Source organism: Melozone crissalis, unplaced genomic scaffold (assembly GCF_028551555.1).
Source record: "Melozone crissalis strain CALT ecotype California unplaced genomic scaffold, PUWL_Pcris_2 ptg000017l_1, whole genome shotgun sequence".
NCBI lineage: Eukaryota > Metazoa > Chordata > Aves > Passeriformes > Passerellidae > Melozone > Melozone crissalis.
The window spans coordinates 7,880,482-7,899,422 of NW_026535795.1; the positions used below are offsets into that span (position 1 = coordinate 7,880,482).

Here is an 18,941-nt window from a genome sequence, read left to right on the forward strand (position 1 = left end):
TCACCCAGTTTTCTCCCCAAACACACAACTCCCTGCAGCACAGTGGACAGTCCTGCCTATGCAGGGCTGCTGGGCCAATCATCCCACCCTTCTGCCAAGGAACAAAGCATGGTGTGCAAGCACCAGGCAACACATGGAAACATGTAAAGCAAGAAGATCCCAAACACCACCAAGTATGGACTTGAAATAAAGCTTTTCATTCCAAATGATCCTCAACCCCCCTGCAGAGGATGGCATTGACAGCAGCCAGGTGACACCTCCAGGCAGACCATGAGGGAGGGGGAAGGTGCTCGGTGCTGTACAGCCGTGCCAGCTTCTGCCATGGGGTGACCCACTGCCGCCCTGCAAATGCTGGGAAACAACATTCTGATCTCCTAAGACTGCACACATCATCAAACCCTGCTTGTGTTTGCAGAAGTGAGCTATGAGCTCTCCACCTGAGCCTTCTGATGCAGCTCTGACAGTCACAATACAATTATAAGACCTGAAATGTTGTCAGAAAACAAAGCCATGCTCTGTACTGTGTGCCAGATGTCCTCATCACTGCTCAGACAGAACCCTGATCTTAAAACTTATCCCAGAGACATTCCACAGCAGCTCTACCCAGCTGCTGAGATCCTGGGTTAATCCCAAACACATCTGTCAGGGAGAGAGATTCAAGACCAAGCACTGCCAAGAGCCAAAGCACCTGGAGAGGGGTTTGTTAGCTACCCACAACCCTGTACAGGCAAGATCCTACATCCCAAATCCAGGGATAACACAGCCAGGGAACACATCAGACACACCCTACACAAGCTTGGAATGCCATTGAGCATTCATGTTCTGTGGCACCAAGCAGGGGAATCCTAGCTGGGATTATTTTGCTTTCCCAAGTTTTTCAGTCTTTCAGCTGCCACAGCAATTCCAAGGCAGGCAGCAGTACCTACCTGCCAAGACTAAAATTAACTTCACTTTTTATTTTTAAGCAAAGAACATAATTATGTTACTACCTGTAGAGAGAAATTACAGATTACTTCTGCTAACAAGGATGTGAAGTGCACAGAGGGGTACCTGCACTTACACAGCTGATGGAGAATTTCTGCAACTCAGAGGCTTTCTAATCATGCAGACATTTAAGCATGGAAGTGCTAATGCCTTACTGACAGGTTAGAGAACAGCCAGAATTTCTTTGCTATATTTCCTTTAGCATTTCTGTGACAGGGCTGAACTATCCATTCTTTTTCTACAGCATTTTTCCAGTGAATATTTAGGGATTTTTTTACACAAGACAGAGTTAAAGTGTGCAACTCGCTGTCAAAGGATGCAGAGTATGAAAAGCAGTTTTTAATTTAAAAGGCAATTAGCTGAGTTCAAAGCAAAAACCACCCCCAGAAGCATTTAAACACAGACATCACTTAAAACTCAGAAATTGTTAGAAATGTGGGAAGCCAAGACCAGAAAATGGTTAATATTGGTGTCCCCTCTCACTGGTCAGCTTTCATAGTTCTACAGAACTCACATGTGGAAATTCAACATATATGAATCATATGAAAAGATAAAAGAGACAACTTCTACTGCAAGACATTTATAAAGACAAAATTCAAGTGTGTCTCTTTAAACTAAAATTACTGAGGATATAGACCCTGAACTATTCACTTTTTACCTTTAACTGGGCTTTTACAACACATGCAAGCACAACTGGCTTTTCTTAAACTAGTTTTTGTGCTAACTGGTCTGTAGAAGTGAGAAACCAGCTCACCTTCAGCCTCTTGAGCAGCCACTGCATGAGGCCCTGCTGTGCAGCCTCCGTGCACATCTCCGGCCTGAACTCTGCCATGTTCTCCACGATTCCTGGCAAGAAAGACACAGAAAACTGATGGTTCTCCCCACCAAAAACTACAAATCTCTTGTTTCCAGGCTCTCTCATTCTTATAGCCCTGGGAGATTACAACCCCAAAGGACTACAAGGAGAGGGTGATGGTGTGACTGCCAACAGTGGGACCACCCTGCAATGGTTCTGTGCTGTGCAGATCAGGCAGCAGAGGGCCAGTTATGTCCTTCCATGAATTGCAAATGTTTTACTACCTGAAAGTTAAATATATTACTAAAACAGAAACAAAGTATAGCTCACAGATATGTTCATAGTAAATACATGGACAGTGGAGCACTTTCCTGGAGGTTTTTAAAAGCTGTGTAGATGTGGCACTTTGGGACATGGTTTAGTGGTGGCCTTGGCTGTGCTGGGTTAATAGCTGGACTCAGTGATCTTAGAGAGCTTTACCAACCCAAACAGTTCTGTGATTGCCTCTGGTGCAGTGATCCATGTATCTGCACCTCCCAACACAGCTGGTTTGGCAAGAGACATCTTTCATGCACCCATGGGACAAAGAACAAACTCTGGTTCCAGGGGGGAGTGATTCCAAGCTGTGCTTGAATAAAAGCTGTACCAGATCCTGTACTGCAGTGCTGGCAGTCCAAGAGAAAAAGAGGAGGGGGGAAAGGAAGGGGTAACTCACACCCCTTGGCACAAACCACAGAAAGAAGCAAGGGGCTGTGCAGCAGCCACTTACCCAGGGTGTTGTGGACACCATCAGCCTCCTCCTTCACACTTTCATCCAGGCGCTCTAAATTCTGGACCAACAAGGCCACAACCTGGCCCTCCACCTAAATCCCCAGGGTCAGGGAAAAGATAAAAGAGACAAGAAACAAGAATGAAAATAAGAAGATGAAGGAAACACCCTGCCAGACATGACCAGAAGACATGAACAACCCTGCTGTATTATCTCAGAGGAAGCAAAGGAATCATCATGTAAATCTGTCACTATGTTTTCCCTAATTAATGAAACAACTTTTGTGTTTCAGATTAAACAGAAAACCATCAGGAGGGAAACATGCACCTTGTCACAGTCTTATTTCCTGAACCAGCCTGACTCATTAATAATCCCTCAGAATTCTGAAGCATGAGGTTCACAAACCACTGTGGATGGGAGAACTGTCAGCTCTGCAAGCAGCTGGTCACAGTTGGTCACTGCTGCCTGCCTACATTGCTGCTGAACCTTCCACCTAACAGGTACAAAAATCTGACAGAACAATGCTCACACACAGGTCCAAACCCAAGAGTTGAACTGTCACCAGCTGAAGTTCTGCAGTTAAATCCTCTCAAGATGAATGCACCCAAGTTGACTTCAGTGAGTTAAGGAAAACTAGAGAGGCAGGGGGGAGTCCCTGAATCACAGAGCTCCCACCCGAAATAAGTATTTAAAACTGGAATTGGAAAGAGTCACAGCTTGATTCTGGCAAACTTTCCATTGTGGAGGTGAGCTTGGAACAGTTAAACAAAATAACATTACCAATTCAAACAGTCTTAACCAGCTTTGGACCCAGTAAATATGTGGACAAAACACATATATGGGCTGCTGCAGAAAACAATGCAACAATCTTCAGATAGCCTCCAACCTTTTACCTACTTTCCTAAACAAAAAAGTAATCTAAAAAGCAGATATCTAAACATTTCTCCCAAGATACACCTGACCTGTTTCTTTCAAGCAGGACAATGAAACCTCTAAACATGGCTATTATCAGTGAGCTCGTGACAATGAAAACAGAAAGAACTTCACTTGATTTACTACCTCTCCACATATTTTATAGAAAACATCTTCTCTAGCAGCTCCTCTCTCCCAATTCCTTCACCCAGCAATCTCCTCACCAAGGCAGAGTAATTAACAACAGCCCAGAGGCCAGCTGGAGGAACTGGGCTCTGGGCACTGTCATTAACCTCTGGAAGGAAACATTCTAGTGACTGGACAAGGATTGTAGAAGAAAACAGAGCAGCCAAACAAAGCAAACAAAAGAAAAACTGTAATTTCCTGTCTTTCAAATTCAACACAATAGTTACAGAACCAGACACAGACACAGCCATAGCGATGCTCAAAGGCAGCAATTCACCAGCTCCAAGGTAGGACAGACCTGTAAAACTCATGTTTGGCAGGGCATCACCTCTCTGAGGGGTTTGTATTCCCCTTCTGCAGCTGGGGAGCAGGAGGCACCCAACACAAACACCAGGAAAAGGGGAAATCCACCCCATAGAGGCCAAGAGGCACTGAGAGGGCTAAGTGTGCAAGGAACACTTAACACCAACCAATGCAGCTGCCACCCACCTAGGTAATTTTCTGGGTTGGTTAACTCTCTGTGCCAAAAGGGATCCTTTACCTCTGTACCCTCCTCCACCCTTAAAGTTCATTTGCTCTGCTACATGAAAACTTTCAAGTTTTTACTTCTTGTTAAGAAAAAAATCCCACCATCACCAACAGATACTCCAGTTCAAGCCCAGATTTTTAGGCTTGAAACAAGTTACTGAGTAGAAGACAACCAGCCTCCTGTGCAAGAGGTGAGACTGAAAGATCACAGGGGCATCACTGTCCTTTGGGTAACAAACTTCAGTTCTCCATTAGTGAATCCAGGTCACTTTTTCACAGGAGAGAAGGGAAATGCAAACAAAGCTCCTGTTTTCAATGGGACACTGTCCAAGTCACAAATATTATTACTTCATTCTCCCTCCCTGCACCAAAAAATCCCCTAGCCTACAGAAATTTTGCAATATGACAGTGCTCCTTCCAAAAAAGAAGTGGTGCAACAATGTACAAATGGTGCAACCACCCATTCCTCAAACTCAAGCAATTAATCAAAAACAGCCATCATGGTGTCAGGTTCAGAACAGGCTTCTCCTGGCTATCTCCACCACAGTGTTGGCAGCAAAGACATCCAGACACAGCTGCCAACTGCAGGATGGGTCAGTGTTCATTGCTGGGCTGAGGCAGATGTTGAGGCACTGAAATAATCTGGGGTTTCCTACTTACAAGAGCATCTATGAGGACTTCAGCTCCTTCTTCACTCTCATGGAGAGTATCAATATCAGTCAGCTCTTGCAGCAAGTCAACCACAGCTATGGAAACATGTGCTGGGTGTTAAGGACAACCAACAGGGAGGCAAATGCATTTAGTATCAATAGCAGATGGCTCTTAGGCCAATGTGTTCATGACATGACCCCAAAGCAACTGGCAATACATTACTAGTGAGGTGATAAAATGCAGTGCAATCACAGCAGCAGGGCACAGGGTATCAGACACAAGAGCACACAGACTACTGCAGCAGACCTTCCCCAGAAGTGCTAAAATTAGGGAATCTGAACAATTAGGAATGATAAAAACAAATGTGATTCTGTGCTTACTGTATCAGGCAATTTTACTGTTTCTTCATGGTAGTTACTTATATTTTTTTCAAACATGCTGGAATTGGTCTAAGGAGGCACCATCTTGCATTGTCAAGACTGAACACATGCAAAGAGAAATGAGTTATAATAATGTGATTTGGGTATTCTGCTCTCAGTGATAGCCCTGCTAACCTGATACACACACACCCCTAACGAGGGCAGCGCCGGCAGCAGGAGCATCACCCCCCTCTGCCCAGCCCAATTAGGGCAGCACACTCCTCAAACCACAGCCCTCACAGGAACAGCAGAGCTTCTGCCAGCCCAATTTTCACTCATTAACTCTGGGCTGCATAACACACAGCTCCCCTGCCTGCTGCACAGCTCCCTTGTACGACAAGACGCATTCCAGCTCATTAGACCCACTTCCCTATTCTCTCAGACACACTGATCAATCCTGCCTGCGTCCCAAGGGCAGAGCAGGAGCTGTGGTTTTCTCAATGTCCTAAATAACCACTCTGTGATGGATCTCTCTCAAGTGCCCAGGCTGACAAAGCTGCTCCCAGGTCTCCTATTTGTGCATTTGTTCAAAAACACAAGCAGCAACAGGAAAAGTATTTTCATCTGTCTTTTCTTAGTGAGGTTCAGCCGTGTGCTGGGGCTGGCTGGAGAGGTGAGCTCTGCAAGAGAGAGCCTGGACTTTCTGCTGGACAAGCTGCAGGAGAGTCACCAGCGTGTCACTTCATACAAGTGTCACCTCAGCAGAGTGTCACTGCAGCAACAAAGGCAAATCACACACTACAGTGCAACAACAAAACCAGCAAGTCAACAGAAGGAATTATTTTCTTTTCCTTGGCACTCATGGGACAACTTGCAGAATATTTTGTTCAGTTGTGGGCTCTCCCAATAAAAGAGAGGCCTTGACATACTGTGCTTGGGAGAGCAGAGGACCACTGAGGTGGTCTGGGGGTTAATACAGGATGGATGAGGACAAATTGAGGGAATGGGGTTTCATCAGCTCGTGGGAGAGAAAGCTCAGGGAGGAATCAGTTGAAGATTTCTGCGGTCTCCTGGGTGCTACAAAGATAACTGAACCAAGTTCTTTTGAGAGTGCAAAGCAAAGAATTCAGCAGAGTTCATAATGCAGGGCATTCCTGTCTGGGAAGTTTCTGTTGGGGCTTGCAGTGAGAATATCAGCTGTCCTATAAAATTTAGGAAATAGTAAAGCAAAGCCTCGCTTGAAGCTTTCATGTCTTTCATTAATAAAATCTTGTTGGTGATCATCTTTCATTCACATGTTTTGTGTAAAACTGTATGAATCATTCAGCAGATTATTTGCTCCCCCTGGACATTTCTTTTGTCTCCTTGCATTAGTCCCTCCTCACGACACCACAATTAAATCGCTTCAAAGAGCCATTTGTTTCGTTCTCTCCTTGAAGAACTCATTTTAAAAAATATTTTCCCATTTGTTTTAACAAAACATCATTAGAAAACCTGAGCTGTATCAATCTAGTTTTATGTCTAGATGTTTCACTTCAATAGTGCTTCTACCCTGTATGTGAGCAGCAGCAGTCTCTGCTTCCAATGGAGCTCAGAACACTTCAGCAGTTTTATAACACAAAATATACTTTTCCCAAAATTGCAGTTCTCAGGCCAAATTCCTACCCATAAATTCACTGACAGGCAAGTTGCAAACCAAATAAAAAGAGTTCACACTGGAAACCCTGACAAGTCTTTGACAGCAGCAGTGATCCCAGCACAAAGCTTTCCATGGCACACAGGATAAAGCAAGCTGTACTCTGGTGCATTTTATCTGGAAAACAGCTCTGCTATCCCAGTCAATATTCCCACTGTTCCTTTTTTCCCTATGAATGAGAAATTCAGTATAAAAGCACATAGTACAAACAAGTCTGTAGTGTCTGGTATAAAATAAATAATTAAACTACAGTAACCACGAAATTGGATTTGCATGGGAGGAGCTTCCCCCTGTACAACATAAATTGTTAACAGTTATTTGAGAGCCATTTCCTTGCAGATCTTGGATAAGGGAAGCTGTGGGGTTTACTATTTTGCAGGGACCAGCATTCACCACATCAAGGTTCCACCTGATGCAAGTCAAAATACCCAAACACAGTGCTCGCTAATATAAACTGGCATGCAATAAAATATTTATGTTTTGGTTTTAGCTTCTGATCACTGCACCCACTTAGAAAGAATGAATTATGAATTCTCAATAGATGGTGCTATAAAGAAAAGTGCTAAAAAAGAAAACCAAGATCTGTGCATCAGACCACAACAGGCAGCACTAACAGGCCTTTTCACATTGTATATTCCAAAACACCTCAGGAAAGCTGGTAAGTGTTATCTCCTGCTTTACACATAAAGAAGCAAAGAATAAATTACCTTCCTAAGGCCATGGATCAATAAAAATGGAAAAAGGACTGCCTGAGACTCAAGTCGACACGCAGTGCCCTTTCCACAGGGCTTCACTGCTCCCTCCACCCACAGATATTTTCAGGACACAGACATGCAATCTCCCAAGTCATGTAACAATTTTTCAGCTTAATCTGCTGTAGAATATTTTACAAGCAAAGCGGTCTGAGGTCTGCTTTTACAGACTGCACAGTGGTGAGCTGGGCATAGTGCCAGCTCCCAGCTGACAGCTAAGCATCAAAGCATCAGGATACTCAAAAAATGGCACTGGTTTTGATCAACACTACATAAATAGGAAGCTCTCTCTCAGATGCCCTCAGAGCTCCAGAGGTACAAGAGCCAGGTGCATAGAGGGATCAGGGTCAGTGACACTGGACCTCACTGAGCATGGAAATGGAATTGTCTCTGGAAATGTACTTAACCAGATGGGCCACCCACAGCCTTGAGCTCTGTGCACAGCAAACCAAAAGTATGGGCACATGAAGAGGGCACATTTACAACCTAAGGTGAAGCATGTGGTGAGCTAGTCCATCACAAACAGTCTGACAGTCTGACAGCCCAGCTCTCAGCAAGAAGGGGTAAAATAGTTTCATTTTCACTGAGGCTATTCCAAAGTTTGCAGTCTGAGATTATTGCTGCTAAGCCCAGGCCTTCACTTCTCCTGTGCTGCTCATCTGCTCACACTCTTAACACTGCCAGTCAAAACTAGATGAAAGGGTCATAAAACAAGAAAGGAGAATAACAGCACTGAAAAAAATTCAGAATCAATATTACTTGAACAAAGAGGGCTTTCACTGGGAAAAAAAATGAAAAACCAACACATAAATTCAGTGTGGTGGGAAGAGGAGAAAAACATCTACAGGAGCCTAGGAAAGAGGATATGAGAGATTACAGAAAAGTCTGTAGAAAGCCTCTCCCATGAGAGCTGCTTTAGCAACTGAAGGATATCTGTGTTGTCATGTCCCAGCAGCCCAAGCAGAGACTGCACAGCGTTCAGCTCCACCAGCAGGTGATACAGGCCGGGCATCGTCGCGATCACGTGCATTTCCTGAATGATGTCATTTAAATCCAGCTCTGACTCCATAAACCTGAGGCAAGACAAAAAAAGGGTAACAAAAAGGCAAGAAGAGACCACTACCTTCCAGGAGACACCACATAGGACTTGTCACCCCAGGTGCACATGGCACCAGCATTTCTATCCTCCCTGTCCTACACCTGTTCCTTGAAGTTTAATCCTGCAGCAGCATAAACTTTCTACTGTGTAATTTACATAGAGTAAATAAGCAGATTTGTTCCAATTTTCTAAATCAGTTCTAGAATTTCAAGAAGAAATTAAAATCAAGATGCTGCAGCCACACATGAGAAGGCTTGCTTTTAAAATAAATTCTGCAGAGTGCTGCACTTTCCCTAGCTAGCACGTATTAGTATGTGGGTTGTAAGAGTCTGAAGTCCATAAATATATGGTAAGGCAAAGGACAGCAAACTGGACAAAAAATAATGGCACTGAACTGTAGGAAGAAATCCCTTTAAAGTGAATAACAGAACATCTTGAAGGGAGGAAGAGGCTTCAAGGACACAAACACACAACTGGCTCTTGGAGCCCATCCCAGCTGTTCTCCTCACCACAGGACTGGGTAACATGAAATGATTTGCTCCCCACACAGACCTCTGGCTGGTATGCAAGCACACACCTTCACATCAAATGATGGAATGAAACCTTTAATTATTGCTGATGATGGTTTTTGTGCTGCCAGCCATATATTGGCCCCACCAGAGTCTCAATAAAGGCATTTTTAAATAACAAAGTCAGTTTCAAATAATATTTAGAAGAACTACAAGGCAATAACTGCAGTTACATAAGCCTTATGTAACTGAAAACATCTCTATATTCCAGCAATTTATTTAGGCTTACACCTAAAATCAAAGGGAGAAAAGTTAAGCACAGTCTTACTTCTCTGGATTATCGGGAAACTTGATCCGCAGCTCCTGGTTTTTGTAGGATCTCTTCTCAAAGGTGAGAATCATCTTCTTCACTGAGCTTTCATCCAAAGGTTCCTCCTGACCAAATGAGAAAAGGCAGAAAAATAAGCTTTGAATGGCTGAAGAAATATCAGCAATGTGGTGGGACTGCAGCCAGGCCCAGGCCCTGGGAATTCCAGCCAGCTCTGGAATCTCCCTGCAGAGAGCTGCCAAATACCTCACAGGCCATCACCGCCCACTCCAGCTCAGACCTCGAGCTGCTCTTCCACACCTGCTATAACCTGGCACCACCAGCTCATATCGAGGTTTTTTTGCTTCTGACATAGAGCAAACCTGCACTCACAGCCTGTGCCCACAGAGCTTCTCTGCAGAAGTCCCTTGTTGTGCTATTGTTTTTTTGAAGTCTACATTTAACTGCCCTGAAGTTATGTTCTTCCGCATTTTCCTCACTTGGATAAGCTTTCACTGTTATCTTAAAGCCTTTTCCTAAAGAAAAAAATAAATCAATATTCTACTCTAGTATTTTCTCTTTATTTTGTAAATGCTCCTAAGGTGTTTCTCAGCTGGAGTTGTATATTTACTGTACAGCAGCAATACAACCTCAGCTGCCTCCCTGACACCTACAAACATTTTCCTTAGTTTATGACTTTAATGCACTTCTTTTATTAAAAAATTGATGATATAGATTTCCCTGTGTAACCTCTTCCCTCTCCTCTGACTGTGTTACAACCACTATTTAAGAGAAGCTCTCAAAACAAAAACCAAACCAGACACCCTCCCATCTTTGGCCAAGTGCCCCTCAGGATTAAAGCAAGAGCTGCTGCTGGTGCTGCAGATTCTTTGGTCAGTGACTCTAAGCAGCAATCTGGTATGAGACAGAAAACCTCCATTTCTTCAGCAAACTCCATTACAATAACAACACCAGCCCCAGCCTTCAGTTATGATTGGATTTCCTCCGTTCCTTTGCCCAACCTGTCTCATTGCCATCCCACTCATGTCACCACCCCATTCAGCCAATCAATACTACAGTGCCCAAAGCACATTCTTCTTGCACTGGGATTTCAACCCACACATGCTGACACTGCTTCCTTCTGTTCCCTTTGATTCTTTGCTTCCTCTAACACATATCACTATGATATCTCCATTAGGATCTGCTTTATATCTTGTATTGAATTTGCATTCAGTATTGCAGTGTCCTACAGATTAGCTTCTTCACATCAAATTTACTGGGACAAAGCACATTTTAATGGCACTTATATTAACTGCAGTCCAAAGTAATAAACAAGATATTTGGATTCTAAAGCCTGGACTTTCAGCCTTCAAAATGTCTGGCTGGGAGGACTCCACTTGACAGAGATGAGGGACTGGCACACTGCAGGAATCCACAAGACTCCAGCCAGTCAGGAGGACTCCTCTTTTCTCGATCCATCCTCCCTGGAGCTGAAATGCTACAGAAATCCTGCATTATCTTCCTCTACTATCAGCAACAACTGTCATGGCAATAGCTCAACATCAAAAAAAGAGGGAGATTCTTAAAGACGGATGCTGGCAATGCTGTATACAAAGGACAATGATATTTTACAAAGCTACACGATTCTGCAGTGGTGAATATCACTTGTTTTTTTATCAAACAGGACACAGGCAGCAGGAAGCAAATATCTTCTAGATTTATACCAATCCATGTGTCACATTTATAAAGTGATCTTTTCCCTGGCCCTTGGCAGAAAGGCCAATGCAGCATTGGATTTCTGTCTCCAAGGCTTGAAATCATTTACCCTTGACAGCTGCCACCCCCCTCCTCTGACCCAAGACCTTTCTTGTACAGAAGAATGTTTGTTTATTTGCTGCTGCTATACAGCTACAAAGAGGGGGAGAAGCTGCATGGTTGGGGGTACTGATGAGAACAATAGTCAGGAAATTGGTTAGAACACAGAAACTGTTTCCTAAAAATATACTTTAGAAGGTGATCTGGGTATTCTCAGAACAAACAGAGATTAGACTTGAAAGCCTTCTCCCTTTTGTCCCCACTTTAAATCCTCAGCTGAGAAATTTGAAATTAATGAACACCCCGCAGGGCAAGAAAGCAAACCCACGACCTGAAGCTGTATGAGCACAGAAAAATCACGTTAAGCCTCACCACCTACACGGCAAGAAATGGGAATCACAGAGAAGGAGTTTAGTGTTTGGTTATTTCCACTGCCTCTCCTTTCCCAGAGGACTTACTTCCTCATCTTCCTCTTCTCCATCCCTCTCAATTATCTGAAGGAGTTTCTTCTTCTCATCATCAGTTTCTTCCAGGGCAGCAGACTCCTCTTCCCTGTGACGGCCATGCTCTCGGGCACTGGCTTGTTTCCGACGTGCTTTGATTTCCTCCTCCTCTTCATCACGGGGTCTTTTTGTCCCTCTGTTGGGCTGAAGTCACACAAAAAAAAGGTGAATGAATACAAGTGTTTAGTGACCCTTGCAAACCAGAATACCAATATTACAAACCATACAGAGGAAATTCTTACAGGTTTAAAAGATTTGCTTACACGACACTTAACAACTCTGAAAACTGGAAAGGAAATTAATTTAGTGAAGTGGAACATCACATGAGTAGATGAATGCCTCTGCCAAGAGCTGTGTCAACATCCTACCTTCTTTGATCTATGAACACAATTCACGGGAAAATATCTTCATAGACAGCAAGGACAAGGAGTGCACAGACAAGGAGTGGCCGAGCAGCCCTGCTCAGTGGGGCACAGCTGCCCATCAAGGAACCCCAGGCTGCTGACTCAGCTCAGACAACCCCACATTTCACAGCCAGCAGACTGATATGCTCAGCAGACAGCAGAGAACGATAATTTTTTACCCACAACATACACAAGACTATATTGAATTCCTGTGTGCCTCCCATTTCACCCCCATCCTTCTGTCTGAAGTTTGCTGACAAGCAAAAGCAGAATAAACCCAACTCAGAGTAGGGAGGACAAAGAGGACTGCCGCTTGCTGCAGCTCTGCAGGGGCTTGGCACTGGATTAAACAGTGCCCAAAACATCATGCTTTGCTTGGAAAAAACAATTCCTATTATTTTATCCCACTATTTCTAGTTGATTGTCAAAATTAAAGGTAATTGGCCAAGGACAAGAAGAAGTCTATTAATCCTAATCCCATGTTTTCATTCAGGCAGAAAGGGATAAAAGTATTTGCAACAGAAGAAAAAATTTTCCCCTCAAAAGCTCCAAGGACATTAAATTTGGTCTCTCACATTTTTGAAGGACAACCAAGCTGGAACAGTACTCTATGTTCTATAACTACAACAAAACAAAGCTTAATTATTCTTTACTATTTAAAAGGAGTGTATGCATCAAGAATAAGAAAATAATAACAAAAATACATTTACTTTGCAACACTGCTCAAGTCACCTGGTAGGTGATTTTGTAACCTCATTAAGTCTAACACATGTCCATTTTAATTTATAAAACAGCACCTGGCAGGCAGCCCCTGCTCTTCTGCTCTGTGGGACCCTTTGTCTAAAATGGCAGAAGTCACACCAGGCTTCCATGAACACAGGCCCTGCTTTCATGTGAGACTGAGATCCTTCTCATGTTTGATCCAAAGAAAGGTACAGAGGAAATAAGCGACAGTGTCATTCTCCTGACAGGTCTGGCACTAGTGTGAGCATCAAGATGGGAATTTCCAGCTCCCTGGCAGGTTGGGAACTTTTGGGCTGCAGGCTCCTAAGGGAATCCAGCTGTGGTTCCAGTTCTGCCATGCACTGCACCAGGGGCACAGCGCAATGACAAGCTGGTAAATCATCTGCTCCAGAGAAAATGCTGCTTTCAGGAGATGTAAAAAAATAAAAACCCCCAGCCAGGCCCAAAAAGCACATGAGGAGTTAATTATAGTTAAGAAGCAGGGGCCAGAGAGCAGCCTGGCTGGGATCACCTTGTTTTCAGGGTTACCACCTTGTCACCACTTTAGGGAAGACGCAGAATCAAGTTTCCCAGACAACACATTAGCACAAATCAGAGCTGTATCTGCTCGCTCCCAGGCAAACCTGTTCAAGCTCTGTTATCTGTCTGCTTTCTCTCTATATCTTCTCTGCCATTTCCATTACAGATGGTACATTCCTGACTTAAAACGCTTCTAAAGTGCCTCCATGCACTTTTAAAGCAGTTACTCAGCTCATAATTCAATAGCCATGACGTGGAAGCATACCCAGAGATTCTCTGAAATGAAAAATTTATTTGCTTGGAGGGTTTTGTGGATTGGGTTTTTTTTAAGCAGATTCCTATTACTTATCTTCTAGGTACATTAAAATATAATTTCACATAGATCCATTTGGAAACAAATGTGTCATTGACAACAACTAATAATTCAAACACTCCCTGAGCAACCAGCAAACCCATAAAAAGAATAAGGAAAAGGTGCTCTTCTAAATGACATCATCCAAGGAAAAAACTTCAGTAAATCCATACTCCTTACTCAATGTCCTTGATGCCACAAGGGGCCCTGCCCTTCCCCTGTCCTTCCATTCACTCCTTGGTAATACCATCCTAAACCATCTTTGACAGATAATTGTCACAAATACAGCTATTAGTGACATAAATCCCAAAATTTACATCTAATCTCAACAAGATTTGTCATGGATGTTCCTAATTTGGAATTGGAATGCCAATCCTCACTCTTATTTCTAAACATTAAAAAGGACCAAAGCCTGAGGTGTAATGAGAGGCTGAGGGAGCAGGGGGTCTATCAGATGCAGAGTCATGTGCCATAGGAAGGGATTGCATCTCAGAACAAAACTTAAACTAAAACTCCATCATGAAACCATCCCCATTTCCTCTGAGTACACAATCCTCAAGATCAGAATTTACACCCTTGCTTCCATCTCAATTATTTTCCCCTTTTTTGTATTTATGCATTGCTGGGGGAGGCTCTGTACCACGGAGCAGAATCATTATGATAAATCAGGGAAGTGCCCCGTGTGTGATCATTAACGCTGCCAGAGCCTGGCAATAGGCAGTAATTGAATTCGGGCAAACGCTATTAAGCAGGCATTAAGGCTCTGCCTCTCCTTATTGATGTTATGCAAAAACCTCGCTAAGAACATTGCTGTTCCCAACCAGCGCTTATTAAAGCCAAGAAACCAAGGCCTGAGTGGAACACCTGGGTCCTGCTCATTCCACAAGGGATGCACAGTCATGAACAACTGATTTAAGGCAGGCATTACTTTCTGCTCATTGATTTTCATCTTGGGTTTGCATTTGTGTTTTGCAAAGGACTCTCACCAACTAGCAAGAATTAAGCTCATAGGTTGCTGCACCGAGCCCGGTGCATTTCGCTCAGCAAACACACAGATTGTGTCCAAACACATTTATTTAACCAATTCCACAGCTTCACAGACATCTGCACAAGTTCTGCCTTTGTGGTAGAAAAGAGAAAGTTAATCGTTTGATAAACAAAATGTGGGGATTTTTTACTTAGCTGTGCTAAGGTGAATCTGGCAAGAAGTTAGAATTCATTTGAAAATGCACAAGAAAAGCATTTTTCAGTTGTTATGTTAGCTAAGCTTAATTCTGTTCCTGATGAATGCAGGGCATTCACAGTAATTTATTCAGCAGGCATTTTCATTTAAATCTAACACTGATAGCACCACACAGAAACCAATGAATACAAAAGGGTTTAAAAAAAGCTACTGTTTATAAAATATGATAAAGTAAACAGAAGCTGGTAATTGGGAACTGGAGGATTATCTTTCCCTTTCTCTTGTAGTCCTCCTGTACTGGTTGTGCCTGTTGGCTGACAGACACTCCCTGGGGCCCAGCCTTTGGTACAGACTTTCCCCTGACACACCTGACACAGGTCCTGGTCTGGCAAGGCCAAGCCTGACCTCAGTGTGGGCAGCAGGAGCAGCATCAGCCACATGTCACATGAGGAACAGGGAAACAATGTCCTAAATCAAAGCACAATAATCTGCCAGCACCCCTGGGCTCCCTCCAGGCAGTGATTGCACATTAATATCAGGGTTAAGTACACCACAAAATCAGAACACACATTTCTCAGAATCCTGATTGCTTCAGCCTTTGCCAAACATAAGGAAGGTTTAGAGAGTCTCGGTAGTTTCATATTACTCAGGAAATACTCAGGAGTTTCATATTACTAAGGTATCTGTTTTGTAAGTAACCTCATTACTGTGAGGCTCAGGAATTTTTTGTTAATGAAATCTGAAATAAATCTTTATAAATGATGCAGCTTCTGTGCCCACATCCCAGGCTGCTCCAAAGAGCCACTCAGAAAGCAGCAGAGCAGCTGTCAGTTTGGGATCCTAATCTCCAGAGGAATCTTCAATGACTTCCTAATTTTGTTTCCAATGTTTGTGATAAACCAGGCTACGATCAATCTCACTTTCCCATGCTTTTTCTTCCTGAGCCATGACACACAGCACTTCTAAATGGTGCAGGATCTGAGTGCTAAAATCGGGAAGAACCGGTACCTCAGGAAAATCAAAAATCTCAGAGACTCAAGAGCTCCCAAATCACACAATCTGAGGCAAATGCAATGACAATGCAATGACAGGCGCAAATGCAATGACAGGTACCCACATGGATACAGATTATTAATTTCAGAGGGAATGCACTCCTGTGCCCTCCAGACTCCCTTGCAAGGTTCTGAACCATCCAAGGAACATATCAGGGAGGTGTATGACAGGGATCTTTCTTGACACCCCCTGGTTTGGTGGTCAAAGACAATACCTGGGAAGTAAACTAGAGATTCATGTGCCATCCTGTGAGAGCACAGCTCTGGCAGCATGGGGCTGTACTCCCAGGAGCAGAGCCAAGGGATGAGGCAGACAGCTGAGCCAATGTCAGCTCCTTGTTTTAACTGCCAGCAGCAGAGCTACTGGGGTAATAATGCTGTGAGTAGCCACAACCAGCTCAGCTGAACTGCCCCTACCATCAGATGCATCCATTACAATGCAAATTGACAGCAAATCATCCATACCAGCAGCAGAAATGATGATACACAGAGATCCATCCCTGTACACACTGCACTGAACCCCGACAAACCCCGGGGAGATCACCCAGCAGATCTCACTCCAGCACTTACTGCTTCCTCTGCTGCTTGATCTTACTGACAATCAGTATTGCAATGATCACTCACACTGATGAAATCTGCCGTTAATGAGAATTCAAATAACCTCCCTTATTCCCTCCCACGACAACTGAAAGAAGACTCTGAATAGGCCCGGAGTTGGCTTTGTCCTCTTAATTACCCTCTGTAATCAGAGACCAAACGTGGAGGATCTGGGCAAACAGCAGCAATATTTAATCATCACTTTAGACCATCTGCAACTGTTTTGCAGCAACACGTAAAGTTTATGGATTCCTGAGCTTTGGATAAACGGCCAGGTGCTGTTTAATTGTATTTTTTGTTGCAAGAGGTTTCTTTTCCCGTTCTGGCAGACACTTGGTGCTGAATTGGTGGCACGGTGCCTGCAGTCTTCCACGCCAAGTTTGGCTCTGAGGGAGAACATCTTCTTGCCGAAGCAAGGGCACAGATTACACATTTAGAGGAGAAAATTCAAAACAGTCTAAGAGGAAAGCAATTATTTTGGGTTGTGCTGAGGGAGGTTAAGAAGACCAACTCATTTGCAGCCAGAGATTAAAATCAGAGAGCTGAGGCATCACACCACCTCCCTGACAGCCGGTACCATGCCTGCATTGAGGACAGCCAAGGAGACCTTGAGCCAGCCCAGAGCAGGGAAGATCCCAAATCCAGAGCTGGAGTGGGCCAGGAGCTGCTGGGGGAGCTGCCAAGCCACCCTCCCCTGGCCATCTCCTTCAAGCCACCCTCCCCAAAGGCAGAGCCTGACCCACAGGCTGGGAGGCAGTGAAATCTGCTGCTCGCAACTATTTTCCTGCACCTCTCAGCAGCAAATGCCCTCACAGAAGGGAATCTCATTTTCTCAGAATCGGAGCTATTTGCCTGCCTGCTCCTCCTCCACTTCTTTTACCTGTACTCATCACTGTACCCAGTTCTGGAGGTCTGAACTCAGCACCACTAACTTCTAATGCTCCCTAAAGCATCACCCCAGCCAGAGACGCAAGAACCACCTGCATTCAGCTGAGAGCCCAGGAGAGCACAGAGCCAGGGCAAATCCTTCAGGAACTATTTCAGCAGTTGGCTGAAAGCTGCAGAATGCTTTTCCCCACAGCTAAGAACAATTTTAGCAGCAAGAAATGGAATTAAAATTTAGATACCCTGCAGCTAAGCAGCACTTCTTTACCTTGACAGAATAGAGCCCCCACGGTCACAAGCAATCACCCCCCGCCCGTGCTGAAAGCTCATCCAAGGGAAAACTGCACAAAATCCAAGTGAGCCAAGCAAAGTGGATGGACACTTCCCTCCAGAGTGGAGGGAATCCTGGGGAGTTCACATTCTGAGAGCAAGAGAAAAACCACCTAACAAAACCCCAAGCTGGAACTTGGTTAAAAAATGACAAAGTTCATTCAGGTTTACCTCTCTGTGCCTTAACCTGCATGCCAGACATGTAAGGGATGACATAGCTAAGCCCCAGATGGGGTGGAGAAGGCCAAAGAATCATAGGAATGTAAGAAATGAGAATTCTAATTTGATGTTGAGAAATCACATTTGAAAAAGACAGCGAAATACAGAGGTGGAATGGATCTCAGAGCAGCAGGGCTGTGCTGTTGCATGCAGCAGGATGTGGAGGGATGTTTGAGACAGAGCAATCCACAGAGGGAAACATCCTGGAGATTATCAAGGAAGAATCCAGTGGAGCTCTCAAAGACAGACTGCCCCAGAAACTTCAATACCATTGGGAAAACGGCTGAGAAACTTCTCAAACCCAACAGCAACTTCCCCTTTTCCCCTGAGCATCTCCCAACACCACATTCCCAAAGCACAAACACGGAGTGAACAGCAAGACACTCCCTTCACCTCCGTGCCCCACGGAATGAGGCACACCAGGAGGGCACCAGGAATTCCCTGCACACCAGGAGAGCACCAGGAATTCTGTGCTCTCAGCTCGGAGCAGACCTGGCCACACCTACAGGCTGAAATTGCCTCGGGGTGTTTTCCTCACCCAGGGAATCCCCACGGCTGCAGGCGGGCTGAGAAGTGAAACCAAGCCCGGCATTATCCCAGCCAAGGTGTCAAAATGTTCATGCAGTTCATGCCCTCATTCCCTGTTTCACAGGAACACCTGAAATCTGCTCCTGGACAATAAACCACTCGATAAATAATAAACCACTCGATACCTGCACACAACGCGCCATCAGTGACCGCAGGGCAAAGGAAGAAAACGCTCCGAGTAAAGGAAAACTTTTATAAAGAA

At 44.3% G+C, this 18,941-nt stretch overlaps 1 protein-coding gene across 1 annotated transcript in view; it reads right to left on the bottom strand.

The window, feature by feature from the left end:
• CTNNBL1 (catenin beta like 1) overlaps nucleotides 1–18,941 on the bottom strand; it is a 48,173-nt gene that overhangs the window by 28,754 nt on the left and 478 nt on the right. The window contains exons 2-7 of the mRNA XM_054274447.1: nucleotides 11,822–12,010; nucleotides 9,570–9,676; nucleotides 8,565–8,706; nucleotides 4,836–4,931; nucleotides 2,550–2,643; nucleotides 1,739–1,830 (exon numbers count right to left, since the gene is read on the bottom strand). Of these exons, the coding sequence (XP_054130422.1) occupies nucleotides 1,739–1,830; nucleotides 2,550–2,643; nucleotides 4,836–4,931; nucleotides 8,565–8,706; nucleotides 9,570–9,676; nucleotides 11,822–12,010 (720 nt within the window). The remainder of the gene's footprint in view (nucleotides 1–1,738; nucleotides 1,831–2,549; nucleotides 2,644–4,835; nucleotides 4,932–8,564; nucleotides 8,707–9,569; nucleotides 9,677–11,821; nucleotides 12,011–18,941) is intronic.